The 22,070-nt window shown below is 39.7% G+C and overlaps 1 protein-coding gene across 1 annotated transcript; it reads left to right on the top strand.

The window, feature by feature from the left end:
* The first annotated feature begins 1,462 nt into the window (after window positions 1-1,462).
* LOC109921989 (aquaporin-3-like) lies at window positions 1,463-21,147 on the top strand. Its single transcript, XM_020522020.2, has 6 exons — window positions 1,463-1,622; window positions 7,752-7,878; window positions 9,200-9,337; window positions 17,075-17,196; window positions 18,761-18,978; window positions 20,711-21,147. The coding sequence occupies exons 1-6, from the start codon at window positions 1,515-1,517 to the stop codon at window positions 20,883-20,885; spliced, it is 888 nt and encodes a 295-aa protein (XP_020377609.1). The 5' UTR covers window positions 1,463-1,514; the 3' UTR covers window positions 20,886-21,147.
* The last annotated feature ends 923 nt before the right edge of the window (window positions 21,148-22,070 follow it).

Here is a 22,070-nt window from a genome sequence, read left to right as displayed (position 1 = left end):
CTGTGTAGGACTAGTAGTTCACTTGGGGTGCCTGGAACACACACATTCCCCTCCTAAGACATACTCTTGCCTTTGAGAAATGTTTAAGCACTATGTCCAAGTTCTCTAAATGCTCTTTATTGGCCTCCCTGTTTATTAGCACGTCATCTCAATAAAAGGCAACCGGGGGTAAACCTTGTGAAATATTCTACATCATCCGCTGGAAATAGCACAGGCTGATGATATCCCAAAGGCAGTCTCATATATTGGTACAAACCCTTGTGGGTATTAATTGTGGCATTCCACTATGGAATCCTTGTCCAATTGCTATTGCATATATGCATGGCTCATGTCCAACTTTGTAAAGGACCCTCCCCCCCCCCTACCAGTTTTGTGTATAAGTCCTCAATGTGAGGGATTGGGTATTTATCCAGCTGCGAAAAGTGGTTTACTGTTTGTTTGAAATCCCCACAAAAGGCTCAGAACTCTGAGGAAAGGTCACTCAAGATCTGAAACATAAACCCTGATTTCTCTCCACAGATCCTGCCAGACCTGCTGAGCTTTGGCAGCAATTTCTGTTTTTGGCCCAGGAATTCTAGTGCTATCCAAGAACACTGTCCTCTGGATCGCCTCTTTGAAGTTCTAAGATGACTGGCTCATGCAATTTGTCTCTATTGATACCGGTCAGAAACCTGACGTTTTACTGCATCAATGCTTTTGTTTTACATAAATTTGCAGTATTTGACTTGCAAATCCAAAAGTTATTCAGAAGGGAATTGTTCAGTAGTTCAAAATTAAAGAATGTACAGCATTATGTAAAAAAGGCAACAGAATGGCACTAGGTGTGCTGCTCATTTGGAAAACTAAGCAGAGACATAATGGCCCAAAGGGCCTACTTCTGCACTGTAACAATTCTGGGATTTTGTGACTCTGTGAAATTGAGTTACTTGGACAAAAATAAAGCTTGCCACATGGGACATCGAACACATAAATTAATGAAGAAACTATTTCCATGGGAACATTGAGACTTCTAACTCTCAGCTCCTAAGTGCTTGTTCTTTTTTATGTGTCTCACAACCGTAACAATTTCTGTCACATTCCAAAATAATAATTATTTTTAATTTAGTCACAGCTTGTAAAGCAGTCTCTGGACAACATGAAATTATTATATACTTATGAGGCTCATTAGTGATTGGATTCTTCATAAACATCGCATTCCTGTAGAATTACAATTTTAGTCTATAGACCATAAAAAAATCTACAGTACTTTGAAATCTAGTGGACAGTTGAAAAAAAAACTCATTGCTCTAATATAACGAACACATGGTTTAGTTAAAGGAACATTATTTACCAAACAGCTTAGTTTCATGTTTTGTAAATTCCTGCTTTAAAACTTGCGTTTGTTTGGTGATGCCTAAGGAACTTTAAGGGTACAGTATTTAAAGGCAAAAGCACAGCTTCAGTAATTTGCCATTGTACTGTATCAAGGGCTGCAGCAACATTAATCTGTAAGAACCACAATTCCTCAATTCAAAATGGGAAAACAAAAGGCAATAATCAGAAAAATTGAAGATTCATTCAGAGTAAGAAATCTATTGCTAAGGCAATGTCTTGCTGAATGTTTAGGAACATTGATTCTTGTGGTAAGTACTTAATTTTGTCATTTATATGTTACAACAATGAGCACTTTGCAAATGATCTATCAATTGTGTGCACTCTATTATTTAATGCTATTTGCCACAAAGTAAAATTTGGAGATTAAAGGTAATGTAGAAGCAATTTTGAATTGAGAAATGAATTTTAATGTGGGAGATTTTTTCTTTTCAAATGCACATAGCAAGTTTTTGGTTTTAAAAATTAATGAAGCAGATGTACCTTTTTTTAATAAGGGAAATGTGAAAAACAATTAATCTTGTTAAGGTTTGATACTAGTTGATGTTATCGTCACTTTCTTACTTCTCCAGGTTATTAACAATTTCTCCCTAAAAATCTCATAAAATGTGATCTCAGCTTTGGTGCTGAAAAAGCTTGTTTTTTTAAGATATGGAGTAGAGGAGGAGAGTTGGGTGCTTTAAAGTGCCTAATCTGCCTATGGTAATGTGGTTGTTATAATTCAGATTGAAAGAACATTTTATTAAACTGTGGTGGAAAAGTACAAAGCAATTAGAGCATGGATCACAGACTTTGAATAGCATTTATCAGATATCTGATTCTGTGTATGTACATAGCATTCTATCTCAAATGTTTGAGAAAGGAATTAGTAACCAAGGAAATTAATTAACCTGTTGAAAATAATATCACCAAGTCATGACCTCCTCTTAAAACCTTGCAACTCTTCAGAATATATCCCAAATCATTAAACCCATCTGAAACACATTTCATTGAAATAAGTCAAAGGATTGTAAAATATTATCGGATACCTAAGTCCTTTAGAATTTATGTCTTAGTTCTTCCCATATTTTGTAAAATTTGCAGAATGTACAAAAGTTGGAAGTGTTGTGAACTGAATAGGATATTTCTGGACTCCAAGAGGATGTGATAGGCTAGTGGGATGGGCAGACGTATAGAAAATAAAATTTACTGCAGAAAAGTATGAAGTGATACCTTTTGGAAGGAAGAATGCAGACAGGCAGTATAAAATAAAGGGTGTGCCCCTGAGGGGTGTGGGAGCAGAGGACTTTGGGATACATGTGCATAAATCATTGAAGGTGGCAGGGTAAGCTGCAAAAGTGACCAAAAAAAGAGAAATATGCGATCATGGGCTTTGTGAATCGAAGCATGAAGTATAAAATCCGGGAAATTTTATTGAACCTTTATAATACAATGACTTGTTCACAGTTTTTTTTTACTTCATTCATGAGATGAGAGTGTCACCGGCTAGTCCAGCATTTATTGCTCATCCCAGAGTGCAGTTAAAAGTCAATCACATTGCTATGGGTCTGGAGTCACTTAGAGTCCAGACTCGGTAAGGACCACAGTTTTCTTCTGTAAAGGACATTAGTAAACCAGATGGATTTTTACTACTATCAACAATAGATTCATAAAAACCGAAAGAACTGCAGATGCTGTAAATCAGGAACAAAAACAAAGTTGCTGGAAAAGCTCAGCAGGTCTGGCAGCATCTGTGAAGGAAAAAACAGAGCTAACGTTTCGAGTCCGGTGACCCTTCCTCAGAACAATAGATTCATGGTCATCAATAGACTCTTAATTTCAGATTTTTATTGAATTCAAATTCCACCATCTGCTGTGGTGGGATCTGAACCTGGGTCCCCAAAGCATTGGGTTGCACTGCATCTCAGTGGTTCGTACTGTCTTACAGTGTCAGGGACCTGGGATCAATTCCAACGTCGGGTGACTGTCTGTGTGGAGTTTGCACATTCTCTCCGTGTTTGTGTGGGTTTCCTCTGGGTGCTCTGGTTTCCTACCATAGTCCAATGATGTATAGGCTAGGTGGATTGGCCATGCTAAATTGCACATAGTGTCCAGGGGTGTGCAGGCTAGGTGGATTAGCCGTGAGAAATGCAGGGTCACAGGGATAGAGTGGGTCTGAGTGGGATGCTCTTTGGAGGGTCAGTGTGGACTGGCTGAGCCAAATGGACTGCTTTCACATTGTAGTGATACTATGATTACCTGGGTGTGTGGATTAACAGAGCATTATGCTCAGTTCTGGGCATCGCACTTTAGGAATGATGTGAAGGCACGAGGGAGAATGTAGCAAAATTTTCTAAGAATATTTCCTGGGATCCTCATCAATGACATCAATCAGAACTTCAGCTACATGGATAGATTGCAGAAGGTGGGGCTGGGGTGGGGTGGGGTTGGTGGTTTCCACTGATAGCAGGCCAGGTTAGAGGAGATCTGACCGAGGTATTCAAAATCATAAGGGGTCTGGATATAGTAGACAGGGAGGAACTGTTCCTTTTGGTAAAAGAGTTGAGAACTAGAAGGCACCGATTTGAGATTTTAAAAGTGATATGAAGATGAACCTCTGTGCATCAGGTGGTTAACAGCAGGAAGGGAACCATTAGCCCATTAAATTTGTTGGTAGAGAAATCAAAGCTAATCCCACTAATCCCTGTTCCCTCACTCAGCTCTAAATCATCGACTCTTTCAGATATTTGTCCAGTTTTCCCTTAAACACATTCAAAGAGTTCTGCCTCAAGTACTTTCTGTGACTATGCATTCCAAACCCAAATAATATTCAGTGTAAAAAAAATTTCTTCAAACCTCTCTGCCCATTTCTGAATGGTTTCAAGTTCACTCCTAATCATTCACATTCCAAGCTGAAGACAAAACCATTCCACCAAACCCCTTCATCATTTTAAAGACCTTTATTAAACCGTTTAGGCCTTATCCACTCAAGTAGGAATAGTTCCAGCATCATTTATGAAGAACTTTTGTCCAGTGGATTCCAAATAGATGTCAGAGCCAAGGTAGAGTAGGTTATGCATTGACTTTAAAAAGTCTGAGTTTGATGGCCTGTATGTCAATTTTTACAGATTATAGCACAGTAGCTCCAGGATTGTTGCTCTTTGGCTTCTGTGTCCAACTATGACGCACGGAGCTCAAACTGTGGCATAATGCAGGGTAATTAGTTCACTAGCATTCAATATTCAGGACAAATGGCTCTTAATGTGCACAATATCAGGTAATTCAAATTGGATGCAGCAGCTGTTCCAAGTGCTTCAAAACAAGAGGATAAATGAATGGTGTAAAGAAATGAAGTCTGTTCATTCCACTCAATGAAGCAACTTTGGAGCAATTGCTGGCAGAGAATATTGAAAGAAAGATTTCAGCAGGTAGAGGGTACACTGCTTGTGAAGTAAGTGTAAGAGCATTCCAGGTGAAAGAGAAGATAAAAGTCTAAATGTTGCATGTTCACACATGACATGATAACTGGTCTGATTGGAGGCATATCCTCTCATTCTCCTGAGAGAAAGGACCACTGGAAAGTATGCAATGTGTGATTTTCTGTTCATGAATGAATGGGAAATTGATATTTTGCACATTTATGATTTTTCTACAAGTGTTCTCAATAGGAGAAAGCTGTGGAATCTCTTATTCCAACATGCCTTCTATCTGCCAGAAAGAAAACAAATAATAAAATGTGTAAATGATGGTACTGGTTCAGGGTTTGCAGGAGAAAATAATGTAACACTGATTCCTTTTGAAGAGTTTCTGATCATGGAGGCAATAGATAAAATAAGGCATGGGGAAGTCGGGGTAATCCATCAACCTCTCGGCGAGTCTTTAAACCATTATGTTTTGCAAGGCTGCTTATTGGACTGGTAGCCAGCTGTGGGTGGTACGGCAGGACTGTGTTTGTATTACAGGACGATCTTTCGTGGAGATTGAAACAAAAATGAAGACAGGGATAGGGAGCAGTAACGTTGGAATATAAACTGCTTTGAACAGCTGGCCTGTTGTTTGGTTGTAGTTGCCGTGGGAGTAGAGTTGAACTTTATAAGGCCTACTTTAAACAAAGCACCATGTGGTCTTCTGAGAAACCAAGCAGCTTGTTCAATATTTAGGATATCTTCGAAGGAGTCTACAATCTGCATCTGTTGTTAGAAATTCTGACTGAATTGTAAGCTACCATAGAAAGTTTGGCCACTCTGGATTGTTTATGGTGAAGTCTCCACCCAAAACCATGGCCAAGACCCTATTCCCAATTGTAGCAACAATAATGAATAATATGACTGATGCTCCAGAGGTTTTGGACTCTGGTCTGAACAGTCTGCAATTTTTGCATTTGGAACATTTTGAATATGGTAATGTAAACCTTCAAAAACCTCACTACTGTCAAATGGGCACAGAAATAGATATTAAGTCAGATGATTAAAAAGCTTGGTCAGGAGGGTAGGTTTTAAACAGTATCTTCTAGGAGGAAAATGAGGTGGAGAGCATTACAGAGAAATTGCAGAGCATAAAGCCCAGGTAGTCGAAAGCATCACTATCAACTGGGATATTCAAAAGGCTGGAATTAGATGTACATGGCTGTTGGGCTCGAGGATATTGCAGAGATAGGGAGGAACATAGCCTCAGAGAGATTTGAAAACAAGAATGACAATTTAAAAATTTGGGGCAGGGCTGGAAATAATGGCTTCAGTCTACTCAGTATTTAACTGGAGATATTTCTGCCTATCCTGTACTAGATGTTCAATAAGGATTTTGATAAGTTAGCAATACAGGAGGAGTTGAAAGGTAGTGCTGAGGTGGAGCTGGCTGTCATCAGCGCTCAAATGAAAACCAAACGTATCCTCTCAGATTATGTAATCAAAGAGCACCAAGTAGAAATGAGATAAGAGGGCAGCCAAGAAAAGGGTTTTGGTATACCAGAGGTAACAAGTTTCATCTCTGACACTCTAATCATTCATTCTGGAGTGTGTGGCAATGCTGATGCATATCTAAGAAACAGTCTGTTTGACATAGAGATGTGGGGCTTTGATTAGAAACAGTTGTCTCCTCTAGCCTAGGACTATGCATTAGACATGCTTCGCTGATCTGTTTGGTGGCTTTTGGTATGTGAACTCATAGATTAGTGATGAATACTTAAGGGATAGCAGGAATGGGCATCTGCTAGAATGTTGGGCATGGTCACCCACGCAGCTGCAAAAGATGCAATCTTCAGCATCCTTCTTGGCAATCAGCTGCTGTGAAATAATAGAGGTCAGTTAAATTCAGAGGCTCAATTTGAAAGCACTCTAATCACTCAGGTAAAGGTAAAGTTGCCATGGTCTTAATTAAATAGAGATGGCTGGTACAGGTTTAACTTCAGTGTCAGGCAAAGGGAGAGGTTGAGAAGGAGAATTCTTTATCCCGGTGCAGGAATCAAACCCACACTGTTGGTGCCACTGTGCGTTGCAAACCAGCCATCCAACCAACTGTGTTAACTGGCCGCCATTAATCATGCAGGTCACACCTAGAGAAAAGACAAGGCTAGAAGTGCCCATTCAAACATGGTATGCTGTACACATGATATACGTGTCGTAGGGGTTTTCATTAAAATTGATTTTTCACTGAAGTCATTGCACATGTTAACATTGTTTCTTGGCATTGTTTGAGAATTTTTTTCATTGTGAGTCATGAAATTGTTATTGTTATATGTAGAGAGTGGGATCTGTGGGTGATTGTGTACAAATGGTGAGATGAGGTTATTGCAGTAGCCAGATGTGGTAGTTAGAGGTGAAGCACAAATGTTTATTGTAACATACCAGGGGTTGTCCTCTACAGTCTCTCAAATTGCTCTTACTGCTGACCTTCTTGAACTCCTTGCTGTCATTGGAAACTTTTGTTGTGGCTTCTTAGTAAGGAGACCCCTATGGAAGGCAAAATTGCAACATGTAGCATCCCATTATAATCCTTGAGGCAATAACTGGATTCAATTATTACATAACTCAAATAGACCAATACAACGGCTACTTTTAGAGCAGTGTTAGTGTTGTGAGTTACATATCATAAAATGTCAGAAAATGTTGGAAACTATCAGCAAGTCAGGTGGAAAATTTAAGCTTATGGGGCACCAATATTAATATTTTCCACTTTCTATCAATACCTTTAGAACCTATAATAACATGGCTGTGACATGGCATATACCTAGTGCTCTTTTAACAGTACTGATATCAAAAGCATACCCAAAACCCATGATCTGGATTAATTGATTCTCTTGCAAGATTGAGGTACGAAATTAAAATTAAAAATAAAAATGTGAAACTAAAGTTAAAATTTGACAAAAATGAATGCATTTATTTTTCCATTTCTTTTCCTTACAGTTGTTTGGGTGTGGAGCGCTGGCACAAGTTACCCTCAGCAGGGGCACACATGGAAGGTTTTTGACTGTCAATTTTGCTTTTGGATTTGCAGCAATGCTTGGTGTACTATTAGCTGGCCAAGTGTCAGGTATATCTGCTTCTACATCTTTCTCTTTTGCTATATATATATATAGTTACATTCACAGCTGGTATTAATACTGGCCAGCTCTGATGCTGGACTGAAATCTGCCTTGATAGATCATATTTGTTTTCTTTTTAGGTTTTAACGAGGTGCCCTTTCATTGAAGCATTCATTGTTACAGGTTTGGTTTAACAATAAACAGACATTTATTAGAAGTATATCACAGAAATGAAGTTTGAGATAGAATAAAGCCAACCAGTTACATATAATGTAAGTTTAAACAACACTGAAACAAAAAAAAATACAGTCCAAATAGCACCCTTTTACAGTTGTCACACTGGGAAGAATTCCCTTCTCTATCACATCTATAATGCTTAATTTAGCTTTGACTTCAAATCCAGTCTTGAGAATCTGATAGCCTCTTTGTTCAATATTCATACAATTGAGCTTAGTGCTCAGGTTTCACCCAAACACTTCTGATCTGGAACTTTCAAACTAAAGTTACACACAGATAACCTATTCCTCAATAGTTTTAAACTGCCTCCCTTCTTTGGGAGCAACTGTATTGCACATTTATCTTTAGTCACAACTTCTGCAAACTAAAGCTGAAAAAAAAAAGGGTTTATTAAAGCTATGGGTGTTTTCCCTAAGCTAAAATACAAAACACAATTCCAGATCTTTCTATGCACAACTGTTTACTCTGTTCACTTGTAAAGTTTACCCAATGAAAACAAGACATTACTACTTTTAAGAATTCTCTCTCATACTGTATTTTAAAAGAAATCACCAAGGCTGCTGAAATAAGCAAGTCAGCCATAGGCACAGACCAAAGCCATATTTTCATTTTGTATAGTTTAAAGTGCTAGTACTAAAATAAATGTTATATATACACCACACAACATCACAATATCAATAGTAAGAAAATAAATGTGGCACAGAACACCTTTAAAAATATTACACATTTAATTACAGATAATGTAACACTTTATAGAAAAGTAATTGCCAGAGCAAAGGGAAAATGTTGCCACAGGCTTAGTGACTGTAACAATTGGCATTACTCCTTGGATCTGCTCCTAATCTGCCACTCTAGCTTCACTGGAATTTCTGCTGCATTTGATGGTGCAGGAGCAACTCTGAGGAAATTCGCAGCCTGTTTCTATATCAAGTTAATCTATGCTGTGGAATCACACTGTCTGTTGAAATGTCCTTTCAAAGCAAACCAATTTCAGATGAATCTATTCAACAGGTTCAGTACTAACTTTGTGTAGATCAAGGTTGAAGCACAAATATTAATTTATCCATAATGATGATTTTGTTCCTTGTATAGGTGCTCACCTGAACCCTGCTGTGACATTTGCTATGTGCTTACTTGCTCGCGAACCCTGGATAAAATTTCCCCTTTACTCTTTGGCACAAATACTAGGCGGCTTCCTTGGATCTGGTATCATTTTTGGTTTGTATTTTGGTAAGTAACAAAGGTTTTTTTTTTAGTCAACTTGTTGTGCCAAAGCAACTTTCCTCTCAAGAGGAACTAAATGAAAATGGAAAATGCTAGAAGCGCTCAATGTATCATGGAGTTTCTGTACAGAGAGTGAATAATGGTGTTAGTCACATTCACTCATGCAGCTGTTTGCTTAATATTTTTATCAAATCGATTTATAACAAAAATAGCAATGGCTGAACTTATTGGTGATTAAGATATAAAACTCCTCTACCATCTGCAAGAAATCTTTAACCTTTCATCAAAGGTTTTCAAGCTGCTTTGGAAATCACTTCAATTTAGGCAGTAAGAAATGAGCACTTGCAATCCCAGATACATTTTCACAAATGATCACACATTAATAAACTCAGTCAAGGCATCAAATTTAAAGAAAATTGCAGCTGAGGTCAACATTTTTTTAAATGACAAGTGTGGGTGATCTTCATTTTGTGTATCAGCCGGTAGACAGCTGGTGGTATGTCTTCTCTACCCATCAGATGCACTCTGCAGGAAGTCTTATAAATTATGGTCTTCAAGACTTATTTGAATCACATCTGTAACCTCTTAGGGTTAAACATATTCTGTATAGACAGTTCTCCATTTAGGAAAACAGAAAAGCTAATTGAATAATGATCAGAAGAGATGGGAACACCACTAACTGCAGGTTTCCCTCCAGAGCAAATAGGAACAGGCAATGATTGCTGGACCAGCTGGTGATGCCAACATCCCACAAGTGTACAAATAAAAGGAAAGATAGACCTACAATTTATTATCACCCATTTTAAACCATCATACCTGATAGTGAGAAGGGTTTACTGTAGGTGATTCATCTGGTCCAAGTAAGCAGAGGTGGGACAGGTGTAAAAGACAGCCTGGAGCTCTTTGGAGGACATGTTCATATAATGGATCTTCTAGCAGCAGGTGGCAACAGTGAGGGAGAGCACCATGCAGGGTAGCTTGAGCAGTCATGTAGGAACCTCTAGCAGCAGGTGCTGAGGGTGAGGGAGGGCACTGACCATGGCAGTTGGATCAGTCCAATGGTCACTCTCTGAAGAAAAGGGTATTGGGGAAGGAGGCCTCATGGGGTGAAAGATTAGACAGATCATGAATTTTCTCAACCACATGTAAATTATAGGCTTAATTTATGTCTTGTCCAACTTTAATTTCGCTTCACATTTGTAATGATTTAATGCAAGTAAAATAAAGAATCCTGCTTCATGATCTCTGGGCTACCTGTGTTTTCAAATCTCATTTGCAGTCTGGCATTGTCAGCAGGATTCCACAGCACAGGCATCAAGTCAGGACAGACAAGGTTGAAAGGTGCCTGGCCAAGGTGAAGCAGATGGTGGAGGAGTTGAAGTTGGAAATGTCTGTGAGGGAGTTTGGGATCGTAGACACTTAGGCATCAGTGAAGGAAATTGGACCTTTAGGCTAAACCCAGGCATAGGCTCCCCATGTTCCCTGGACACTATTGAGGAAGGAAGCATAGAATCCCTACAGTACAAGTAGAGGCCATTTGGCCCATTGAGTCTGCATCAACCCTCTGAAGAGCATCCCACTACACCACCCCACCCTGCCCACACCCTCTCCCCATAACCCTGCATTTACCATAGCTAATCCATATAACCCTGAATACGATGGGGCAATTTAGGAGGTGGTACTCCCGGTCAGATATTTCACTTGTGGGTTTCTGAGGTATGGCTCCAACACTTAAGAGTCACCAATGGAACAGTTCAATTGATGCTGTGCTGGGCCCATCCTGCAGAAGTCTGGCATCGGTAATAGTATTCGGAGAGAAAACTCTCAAATGAATTCCACCATCTCCCATGCCTTGGACAAAGCTGGGAGAGTGGCTGGATGGAGACATCAACTGGATCATGAGTGTCAGTAAATCTGTTCTCTTGTAAATTAGCACGACCTCTGAGTCACAGTCTGACACTGGAGTAGTTGCTTCTTTCAGGATGATTCATGACCTGCTCAACTAGTGTCAAATGGCCAACTGGATCACATTATTGCTGCAGCAGCTTCTAAATTGTCACTGGTTGCACTTGGGTACTCTCACATCCAAGCGTTAGAAGTGATCAAAGACAGCTATCTCAAATAGCCTCGTTATTTCCTGTACTGACAACTACAGACAGCACATAGCGACCATTTGCTATGCACTTGCATGGTTAGCAGGTTCCTTTGCACCACCACAGCTAGAGTATTTGGGTCCACATTAGTGACGGCAATCTCTTCTTGTATCCCCAATCTGGGGGCTCCATGCAGGTGGTATCCTGCATTAGCTCAAGTGGATCTTCTGAACCCCTAATCCATACTGGTACCTTCTTAATGTGTGAAATCTTCCACCTCCTGTGTTGCAACCACTTTGGGCAGTGGTAAGAAAACCCTTAAGACAGAGATAATGGTCTCACTAAACAAAAAAAAAAATCAGAAGAACTGCAGATGCTGGAAGTCAGAAATAAAAACAGAAATTGCTGGAAAAAACATCAAGTCTGGCAGCATCTGTGGAGAGAAATCCGAGTTAATAATTCAGGTCCAGTGATCCTTCTTCAAAAATGGTCCGATCCCAGAGTGATATTTAATGTAGGCCATTATATGTGTTACACCTCATTGGAAATCAAGCCTGCTATTCCCAGAGTCCTCATAAAAGTTAAATAAATTTATGAAAGTATGCAACGTCTCCAGTTTATCTGTCTGATACTCAATTTAACAGAAAACATGGACCAGGTTTCATTAACAAGAACTACTATTGAGAATAAATAAATAGATTCTAGCCACGGGTAAACAGCTATCGATGTCTAGCTCTACTAGTTAAGTCTCTAACTAAACCCCTCCCCACCACACACATAGAGACAGACACAGACAGAGAAAAGAGAGTATTGGAGCAACAATTCAATAGCACCAATCCTCAGGATTAGACGGAGCCATTCCTTATCTTTCCAAAGTCCTTTTGTTCTCTAAACATTTGAAAGGTTCTTCCAATTCTTCACAGGAAGCCAGAGCATCTGGGTCACAAATTATAATATTGGTTAAAAACAACAACTTATAGCAAGTGATGGGAGAAACCAAATGGCTTTCTTTGGTTTCAGATATTTTTCAGGAGCGAGACAGAGAGAGAGAGAGATAGAGAGCCACCATTTCTTTTCAGAGTCCAAGGGCTTTTCATTGCTCCACCCACAAACTGTTTAGCTACTCAGGGACCAGACCGTTGTTCTCAAGCTGATGTCCTGTGTCCTGATGTCCTGATGTCCACAACTTGGTTAAAATTGCACAAATCAATCAGCTATTTATTTCCAGCCGAATTTCACTCTGCATTCTTACCTTGGTGCTTGCCTTTCTGCAAACAGCTTTCACTACCACTTGAAACAAGCATCATGTACAATGAGTTTCAACAATTTGTTTTTAAAAGTGTAGCAATTCCTTCCACAAGCCTTGGTTTTAAAACAATCCTTTTTGTGTTTCAGTCCACAATCAAAAGTACAGAAAATAAAATATCTTTTCATGTGAGGTAGTGAAATGAGAAACATTTTTGATATCTTAATGTACAAAATGAAATCTCTTTGAGGGAAAGGTTGAGGGAGGGGCAAGATTGGCAACTAAATATCCCAGGATGTAAACGCTTCAGGTGGGATAGAGAGAGAGGTAAAAGGGGTGGAGGAGTTGCATTACTGGTCCAAGAGGATATCACAGCTGTGCTGAAGGAGGGCACTATGGAGGACTCGAGCAGTGAGGCAATATGGGCAGAGCTCAGAAATAGGAAGGGTGTGGTAACAATGTTGGGGCTGTACTACAGGCCTCCCAATGGTGAGCGTGAGATAGAGGCACAAATATGTAGACAGATTATGGAAAGATGTAGGATCAACAGGGTGGTGGTGATGGGAGATTTTAATTTTCCCAACATTGACTGGGATTCACTTAGTGTTAGGGGTTTAGATGGAGCAGAATTAGTAAGGAGCATCCAGGAGGGTTTTCTAGAGTAGTATGTAAATAGTTCAACTCGGGAAGGGGCCATACTGGACGTGGTGTTGGGGAATGAGCCCGGCCAGGTGGTTGAAGTTTCAGTAGGGGATTACTTTGGGAATAGTGATCACAATTCCGTAAGTTTTAGAATACTGATGGACAAAGACGAGAGTGGTCCTAAAGGAAGAGTGCTGAATTTGGGGAAGGCCAAATATAGCAAAATTCAGCAGGAGCTGGGGAATGTGGATTGGGAGCAGGTGTTTGAGGGTAAATCCACATTTGATATGTGGGAGGCTTTTAAAGAGAGGTTGATTAGAGTGCAGGACAGACATGTCCCTGCAAAAATGAGGGATAGAAAGGGCAAGATTAGGGAACCATGGATGACAGGTGAAATTGTGAGACCAGCAAAGAGGAAAAAGGAAGCATACATAAGGTCTAGGTGACTGAAAACAGACGAAGCTTTGGAAGAATATCGGGAAAGTAGGACCAATCTGAAATGAGGAATTAAGAGGGCTAAAAGGGGTCACGAAATATCTTTAGCAAACAGGGTTAAGGAAAATCCCAAAGCCTTTTATTCATACAGAAGGAGCAAGAGGGTAACTAGAGAAAGGGTTGGTCCACTCAAGGACAAAGGAGGGAAGTTATGCGAGGAGCCAGAGAAAATGAGTGAGATTCTTAATGAGTACTTTGCTTTGGTAATCACTGAGGAGAGGGACATGACGGATGTTGAGGTTAGGGATAGATGTTTGATTACTATAGGTCAAGTCAGCATAAGTAGGGGGGAAGTGTTGGGTATTCTAAAAGGCATTAGAGTGGACAAGTCTCCAGGTCCGGATGGGATCTATCCCAGGTTCTTGAGGGAAGCGAGAGAGGAAATAGCTGGGGCTTTAACAGATATCTTTGCGGCATCCTTGAGCACGGGTGAGGTCCCGGAGGACTGGAGAATTGCTAATGTTGTCCCCTTGTTTAAGAAGGGTAGCAAGAATAATCCAGGTAATTATAGACCGGTGAGCCTGACGTCAGTGGTGGGGAAGCTGCTGGAGAAGATACTGATGGATAGGATCTATTTACATTTGGAAGAAAATGGGCTTATTAGTGATAGGCAGCATGGTTTTGTGCAGGGAAGGTCATGTCTTACCAACTTGATAGAATTCTTTGAGGAAGTGTAGATGTCATATACATGGACTTCAGTAAGGCGTTTGATAGGGTTCCCCATGGTAGGCTGATGGAGAAAGTGAAGTCGCATGGGGTCCAGGGTGTACTAGCTAGATGGATAGAGAACTGGCTGGGCAACAGGAGACAGAGAGTTGTAGTGGAAGGGAGTTTCTCAAAATGGTGAACTGTGACCAGTGGTGTTCCACAGGGATCTGTGTTGGAACCACTGTTGTTTGTGATATACATAAATGATCTGGAGGAAGATATAGATGGTCTGATTAGCAAGTTTGCAGATGACACTAAGATGGTGGAGTAGCAGATAGTGAAGGGGACTGTCGGAGAATGCAGCAGAATATAGATAGATTGGAGAGTTGGGCGGAGAAATGGCAGATGGAGTTCAATGCAGGCAGATGCGAGGTGATGCATTTTGGAAGATCCAATTCAAGAACGAACTATGTGGTAAATGGAAAAGCCCTGGGGAAAATTGATGCACAGAGAGATCTGGGTGTTCAGGTCCATTGTACCCTGAAGGTGGCAACACAGGTGGATAGAGAGGTCAAGAAGACATACAGCATGCTTTCATTCATCAGACGGGGTATTGAGTACAAGAGCTGGCAGGTCATGTTACAGTTGTATAGGACTTTGGTTCAACCACATTTGGAATACTGTGTACAGTTCTGGTCGCCACATTACTGAAAGGATGTGGATGCTTTGGAGAGGGTGCAGAGGAGGTTCACCAGGATGTTGCCTGGTATGGAGGGTGCTAGCTGTGAAGAGAGGTTGAGTAGATTAGGATTATTTACATTAGAAAGACGGAGGTTGAGGGGGGACCTGATTGAGGTCTACAAAATCATGAGAGGTATAGACAGGGTGGATAGCAAGAAGCTTTTTCCCAGAGTGGGGGACTCAATTATTGGGGGTCGCAATTTCAAGGTGAGAGGGGAAAAGTTTAAGGCAGATATGCGTGGAAAGTTCTTTACGCTGAGGGTGGTGGGTGTCTAGAACGCGTTGCCAGCGGAGGTGGTAGAGACAGGCGCGATAGTGTCATTTAAGATGTATCGAGACAGATACATGAATGGGCAGGGAGCAGAGGGATACAGATCCTTGGAAAATAGGCAACAGGTTTAGATAGAGGATCTGGATCGGCGCAGGCTTGGAGGGCCGAAGGGCCTGTTCCTGTGCTGTAATTTTCTTTGTTCTTTGCTCTTTGAAAGAGGCTTAGGAAAGATGTTGCCCATGATATTTAATGCATGGAATTCTTAACGTTCATTTGAAGATATTTTCAAAAAAGTTCTGCAAAAGAGTTGTGGCTGCAAGTAGGTCTTGAAGTGGTCCAGCTTCCTCTCTATCTCTTCATCATTTATGTCATCTCCCTCATCAACTGACGTTCTTTGTGCAACAATAAAGAAAAACTAACAGAAAGACACCCTCGCAGGACTGGAGTACAGGAGGCCACCAGACCTGCCAGTGCCTCAGAACCATTATTGAGGAGCCCAATGGTCTGTTTGATGAAGTCTAGATTTGAGCCATGTTTCAGCATGAGTTCTGAAAAAGGGCATGTATCAAGCCTAGCTCTAATGCCAACCAATCAAATTCTGACTTGCTGTTTTTGGTGAGTTTGGGGTCATTTGATAAATGGAGTTAATTATAATGGACAGTGAGAACAGGCTCGCACTAATAGTTGTTAGTAATCACAAGCCAGTTGCTGATTCACGGGTTGGAAACCTTTGTGATTCGGGAAACGTTAGCATCATGAGAGGGACTCTGTAGGCCAACATGGTCAACTGAAGCCTTGGAACTTTCAATCTTTGTGAACTCCAGAGTCTTCTTATTGCCCTTATTGGGTATTATCAAACTGACCATCAATATAATTAGATCTGAGAATATTTGATCCTTAGAGAAATACAAGTAAGAAATCAAAATAGCCTGAATCTAATTAATTTTTCAACAATTATGTTGTCAGGTAAAATATTAAAAGTAATAATGAGCATTTCACTTTTGATGCTTTATAAGTCTTCAATAAAGTACCATGGAGTCAGAGAACATTTAGCAGAATGCATAATAAGCTGGACCATCATGGACCAACTGGGTCAAATGACCTATTTCTGTGCTGTATATTTCTATATAATTCTTTTTAATCTATATTCATAAGAAACGCCAATGCTTTGAAAGTACAATTGGTGAAATGAATGAAATCATGCGATATTCCCTTGTTACAGAGTTTCTCCATTCAAGCAAATCTAAATGAGAACTAATTGAAACTGAAGGATTACTTTTTGATATTAAGAAACACACAAATTGAATAAAAGAAAAAGCTAGTTGCACGTTGAGGTCATTTAACCTCTAGAATAACAATAAGACTTCCTTGGAAAAATATTATTTTGTAAATAATTTTGAGACTGTGGGCTCAGTGTTTTATTCATTACCATGTTTTCTTAGAATTTTGGTTCTGCACTTCTTTTTCAATGACAGGTATTTTCATATTTTTATCTAAAACTGAATTTTGCTCAACGGTAGAAAAAACTTCTTTTACGTTGATAAATCTGTAACAATGCAGGGAACAGCATCTGTATAAATAATTATTTATTGATTATGTTATTCCAGATGCCATGTGGGACTTCAGTGGTCAAAATAAACTGTTGGTATATGGCCCCAATGCAACTGCTGGTATATTTGCTACTTACCCATCTGCACATCTAACTCCACTCAATGGCTTTTTTGATCAGGTAATTTAAGAAAACTTGGTAGCTTACAAAACTGGGCACTGCAGATTGTTCTGTCAAAAAAACCAAGGCTTTGCTTCCAATCATAAATTCATAAACATGCTTGAAGGCAAGAGAGTGGTCCATCCAATTGAAGGAATGTAATGGTGTGGCATGAATCATGTCACATGACAGTCCTTTTTAATATATTTCTACTTGAACTGACTTTGTACACAATCTGTTCAATATGGAACACTGGATTTTTCGTCCGGAGGCGTCAAGAATAATGATGAGAATGGTGACTTAATTGGGTGAGATAAAATAGACTTTTGCTGTTGAGATAAACTTTTGCAATGAGGTCCTTCCACTTTGGATGGCAAGATGACTTTCTTGGCATCAGGTGGCAAGAATAGTATCTGCAAATATTCACATCTTTGGCATTGATGTGGGAATTGTGCAGAGCCAGCAGGACCATTCAAACCTCAACAGTCAGGGGATCTGGGATAAAATGGGGACATTGACTATAACATAAAAGGCCTCAATTGTAACAGGGAGAGGGTGGAAGTTCATTTGGCCATCAGGGAATGTGCGGGTATCATGGATCACAGTAGAACCTGGAATTCATTGTAAAGCTCATCAACTGTGCAAGAAACGTTTGATACAAAGCAGCAACCAAAGTTGGTGGAGTAAATCACAATTTCTTTTAAAGGGAGCAGAGTTCAGGACTGGAAATGTGAGATCTCCTATTGGGCTATTCCCACAATCAGAAGTCCAGCGGTTACTCAATGCTAAGCATCTGCCTATAATTCACACGGTAGCAGCATGTCACCAGTCTGAGTTCAAGTCCCACTTGCTGTGGGGGAAGTGTGTATGAACAAGTTGAATAAAATATGGGCTGTTGTAGTACAGTGGTAGTGTCTCCACCTCTCGGCAGAAGAATCGTCCTACTCACTCACCACATGTAGTTTGGCGAGACACTTGTGCAACATCTTGCTGTCATCGATAATGAAGTCAGATAACACTTTGCGCATTAATGAATGCGATGCCACCTGAACAGCTAGCACTATACTTCAGTTACAAAATGGAAAGTCTCAGTCACTGTGGTATTGGTCTTTTGTGATTGTGCAAAATAGTGAAACACTGCTTTTTAACCTCTAGGTAGGTGTCAATGCCTATAAAACCAAAGTGCTTACATGAGTTAAGCAAATGATGCCATGAGAAGCATTTATGGTAGAATTGTTTATAACACAGAGTGCCAAGTTTGAATAATTGCTTGGTAGTTACAAACTGAAATGTTGTTAAAAAGATTAAAGGAGTTGAAACTTTTTTTTTGTTGTTATCAGTGCTAAGATGCAAGAAACAGACTTGATAAAAGGGAACACTAATTTGTAGAGCATGAGAGGAGTTTGCTACTTTTAGTAATGTTTAAGTGGCGATTTTAATAATCATCCAGAAAAACTGCTGAATAGTAACATTTATTTTTCTGAGCAATGTATGCTGAATATGAATTTGCTATATTTAAAATGAACATGGTTATACTGTCAACATTTTATATGTCTGAACTTGGTTTTCCTTTTTCCAAATGTAGCTGATTGGAACTAGCGCTCTGATAGTTTGCATCCTTGCTATTGTGGATAAATTCAATAACCCAGTGCCAAAGGGTGTGGAGGCATTTACAGTTGGCTTTACTGTACTGGTCATTGGCTTGTCAATGGGCTTCAACTCTGGATATGCTGTGAACCCTGCCAGAGATTTTGGACCTCGTTTGTTTACAGCATTGGCCGGCTGGGGAGCTGAAGTTTTCATGTATGTTGTTTATATCTATTCAAATGGTTTTGCTTTCAATTCATTTTTAGTAGGACTGATCAGTTGGATTTTAGGTTCTAAAATTAACACAAGTCATTTAAATTGTGGCCTCATTTATAGAATAGAATCCCTACAGTTTGGAAGCAGGCCATTCAGCCCATCAAGTCCACACTGAGCCTGCAAAGAGCATTCCACCCACCTGCTCTTTATTTCCCATGGCTAATCCATCTAACCTACACATTCCTGGACACGATGCGCAATTTAGCATGGCCAATCCACCTAACCTGCACATCTTTGGACTGTGGAAGGAAACCAGAGCACCCGGAGGAAACCCACGCAGACACGGGGAAAATGTGCAAACTCCACACAGACACTTGCCCAAAGGTAGAATCAAACCCCAGTCTCTGGTGATGTGAGGCAGCAGTGCTAACCACTGAGCCACAGTGCCATGTTCAATTATCACAATTTGATTCTTATTGCAGTCAAATGTATGTCCAAAATGTAAAAAAAAATTCAAAGAATGCTGTCGGTAACAATTAATAGTTGAATATCCTGTTTCTGTACCATATGTCTTATCTAATCCTACGTACATTTGTACTGGACCATGATGACAAGATGGTAAGCCATTTCAATCATTGCTTTCATTCAAAGAACACAAGGTTTCCTTTTATTGCATTCAGTTTTCAAAGCTTTCAGCCTCCCATACTGCTTTTGCATTCTGTACCATTTGTTAGTCAGACCTTGGTGAAGATCAACTTGGCATCAGTCCAAGATTTGTTATTAATTATTTTGACCCCATGATATAGAATCATAAAATCATAGAATCCCTTCAGTGTGGAGGTAGGCCATTTGGCCCATTATATCCACACCGACACTCTGAAGAGCATCCCAGCCAGACCCAACCCCCTATCCTGTCTCTGCAATCCTGCTTTTCCCAAGTTTAATCTAGCTAGCCTGCACACATAGGGCAACTTAGCATGGCCAATCCACCCAACTTGAAACCGGAGCACCTGTCCTATCACAATAAATGGTAAAACTTTAAAGGAGTACTGAAAAAGAAAGAAAGAGGCGTTCAGATTTACATCATTAGGGATAGAATTGTTAATCACATGTGGGTTTATTAAGGAAAGTCAACATGGATTTCTAAAGGGTAAACCATATTCGACTAACTTGCTGAAGTTTTTTTGAAGAAGTAACAGCGAAGGTTAATGTTACAGAGAGGGCTGATGAAGGTATTTCTGTTGATGTAGCGTACATGGACTTCCAAAATGTTTTTGATAGAAACTTGTTAGCAAGGTTAGAGCTAGTGAACATGGATTCAAAATTAACCGAGTGTTAGCAATCAGAGAGTAATGGTTATTTTTGGGTTGAATGAAGATTGGTAGTGGAGATTCCCAGGGGATGGTATTGGGACCCTTACTTTTCCTGATGTACATTAATAATCTAAGCTTGATGTACAGGGGACATCAGCCACATAATTAATCATTTAATCATTTTCTAAGTTTGTTAAGCTATTAGATATACTCGCTATTTTGGTATATATTTTATAAATTATAGGATGACGATGAGTAGAATGCAGTGTGCCATTAGTAATAGGATTTCTGCGGTGATGTATTTACATGGCATTGTGTGTAATGCTGGCAATTTTCACTTTGACTCTATTTGATTTGGTGCAGTAAATATGATGTCTAAGCTTAATTTTAATAATACTTCTTTCTTCTATTTTTTCCAGTGCTGGACACTACTGGTTTTGGATTCCAATTTTTGCCCCCCTCCTTGGTTCTTTACTTGGCACTCTAGTATATCAACTAATGATTGGGATACATCTCGAGCCTGTAAACCATAATTTACCCACTAGAGAAGAAAATGTAAAACTGGCTCATGTAAATTTAAAAGAAAGCTCCTGATACATCATGGATCATGGTCAGAGATTGTCAAATTAGTATTTGTGATACTCCATGCATTTTCTCATAATAAATCCCAAAATTTGATTTCAGTAGCTCCTGATTTATACCATTCAAAATTCATGCATTTAAAAGCAGACCCAAGTGACATAAATGTTTATCTTGTTAGAATGATTTTTAAAAATTCATTCGCAGGATGTAATCACTGATTTAGGCCAGCATTTACTTCTCATCTCTAATTGCCTAGAGGGCAGTTAAAGGTCAACCACATTGTTGTAGGTCTGGAATCACATGTAGGCCAGACCAGGTAAAACCAACAGATTGGATATCATTGAACCAGATGGGTTTTTCCTGACAATTGACATCATTTGACTCTTAATTCCCAATTTGTTTTTTTTTTAACTGAATTTCAATTCCACCATTTGCCATGGTGGGATCTGAACCCAGGTTCCCAAAACATTGAATGTGTCTCTAGTGTTAATCTGGTATTAATATCACTAGTTGATAACCTTCCTTGATGGGCATTCACTGTCCAGTGGAATGAAAACAGAAAGTTTTGGACAAACTCAGCAGGTCTAGCAGCATCTGTGGAGAAAGAAACAGAGTTTAACGTTTCAAGTTCAATATGACCTTTCTTCGTTCTGCAGTACTTTGCTTTTGTCTGACTGGTCAGTGGACATTGTGCTTATCCTGTAAGGCTACTCCCAGCCTGGACCATGAGTGTAAAAGGATGAGGAGGAAATTGGAGCCGAGCTGTAGGTCTCAGATGCCTCTGGCTGTTTCAGGCTTGTTTAGACAGAGTCATTCTGATCATCAGTAATTAGAAAGTCTTGACTGCTGTGATTCCAGGGTCAGGTAGAATGTTTTAAATTTTTACTTTGACTTCATATTTCCAACTTGTTCCTCAGGGTTCTATTGGGCATCTGGGTAGTTTGTAATAACAGTTTATCGTAAATGAACGTTCGTGTCTCATGAAAATGTTATGAGAGATCTACTAATTTGATTTTTTAAAATGTAGCTTTAAAATATGGTCACAGAATTTAGATTTAATCATTTGGGCTGTAATTTACACTGTCACTGTCACTACACATATACACACATACATATTTAGGGCCTAAATTCTCCCATGTCCGAGCCCCCTACCCCACACATCAGGCCTTGTTCTCACATAGCCTGCCATTACACACT

This window comes from Rhincodon typus, chromosome 1 (assembly GCF_021869965.1).
Source record: "Rhincodon typus isolate 14 chromosome 1, sRhiTyp1.1, whole genome shotgun sequence".
NCBI classification, from domain to species: Eukaryota; Metazoa; Chordata; class Chondrichthyes; order Orectolobiformes; family Rhincodontidae; genus Rhincodon; species Rhincodon typus.
Note: the sequence above shows the minus strand (reverse complement) of the source record. Positions and strands in the feature narration are given on the sequence as shown.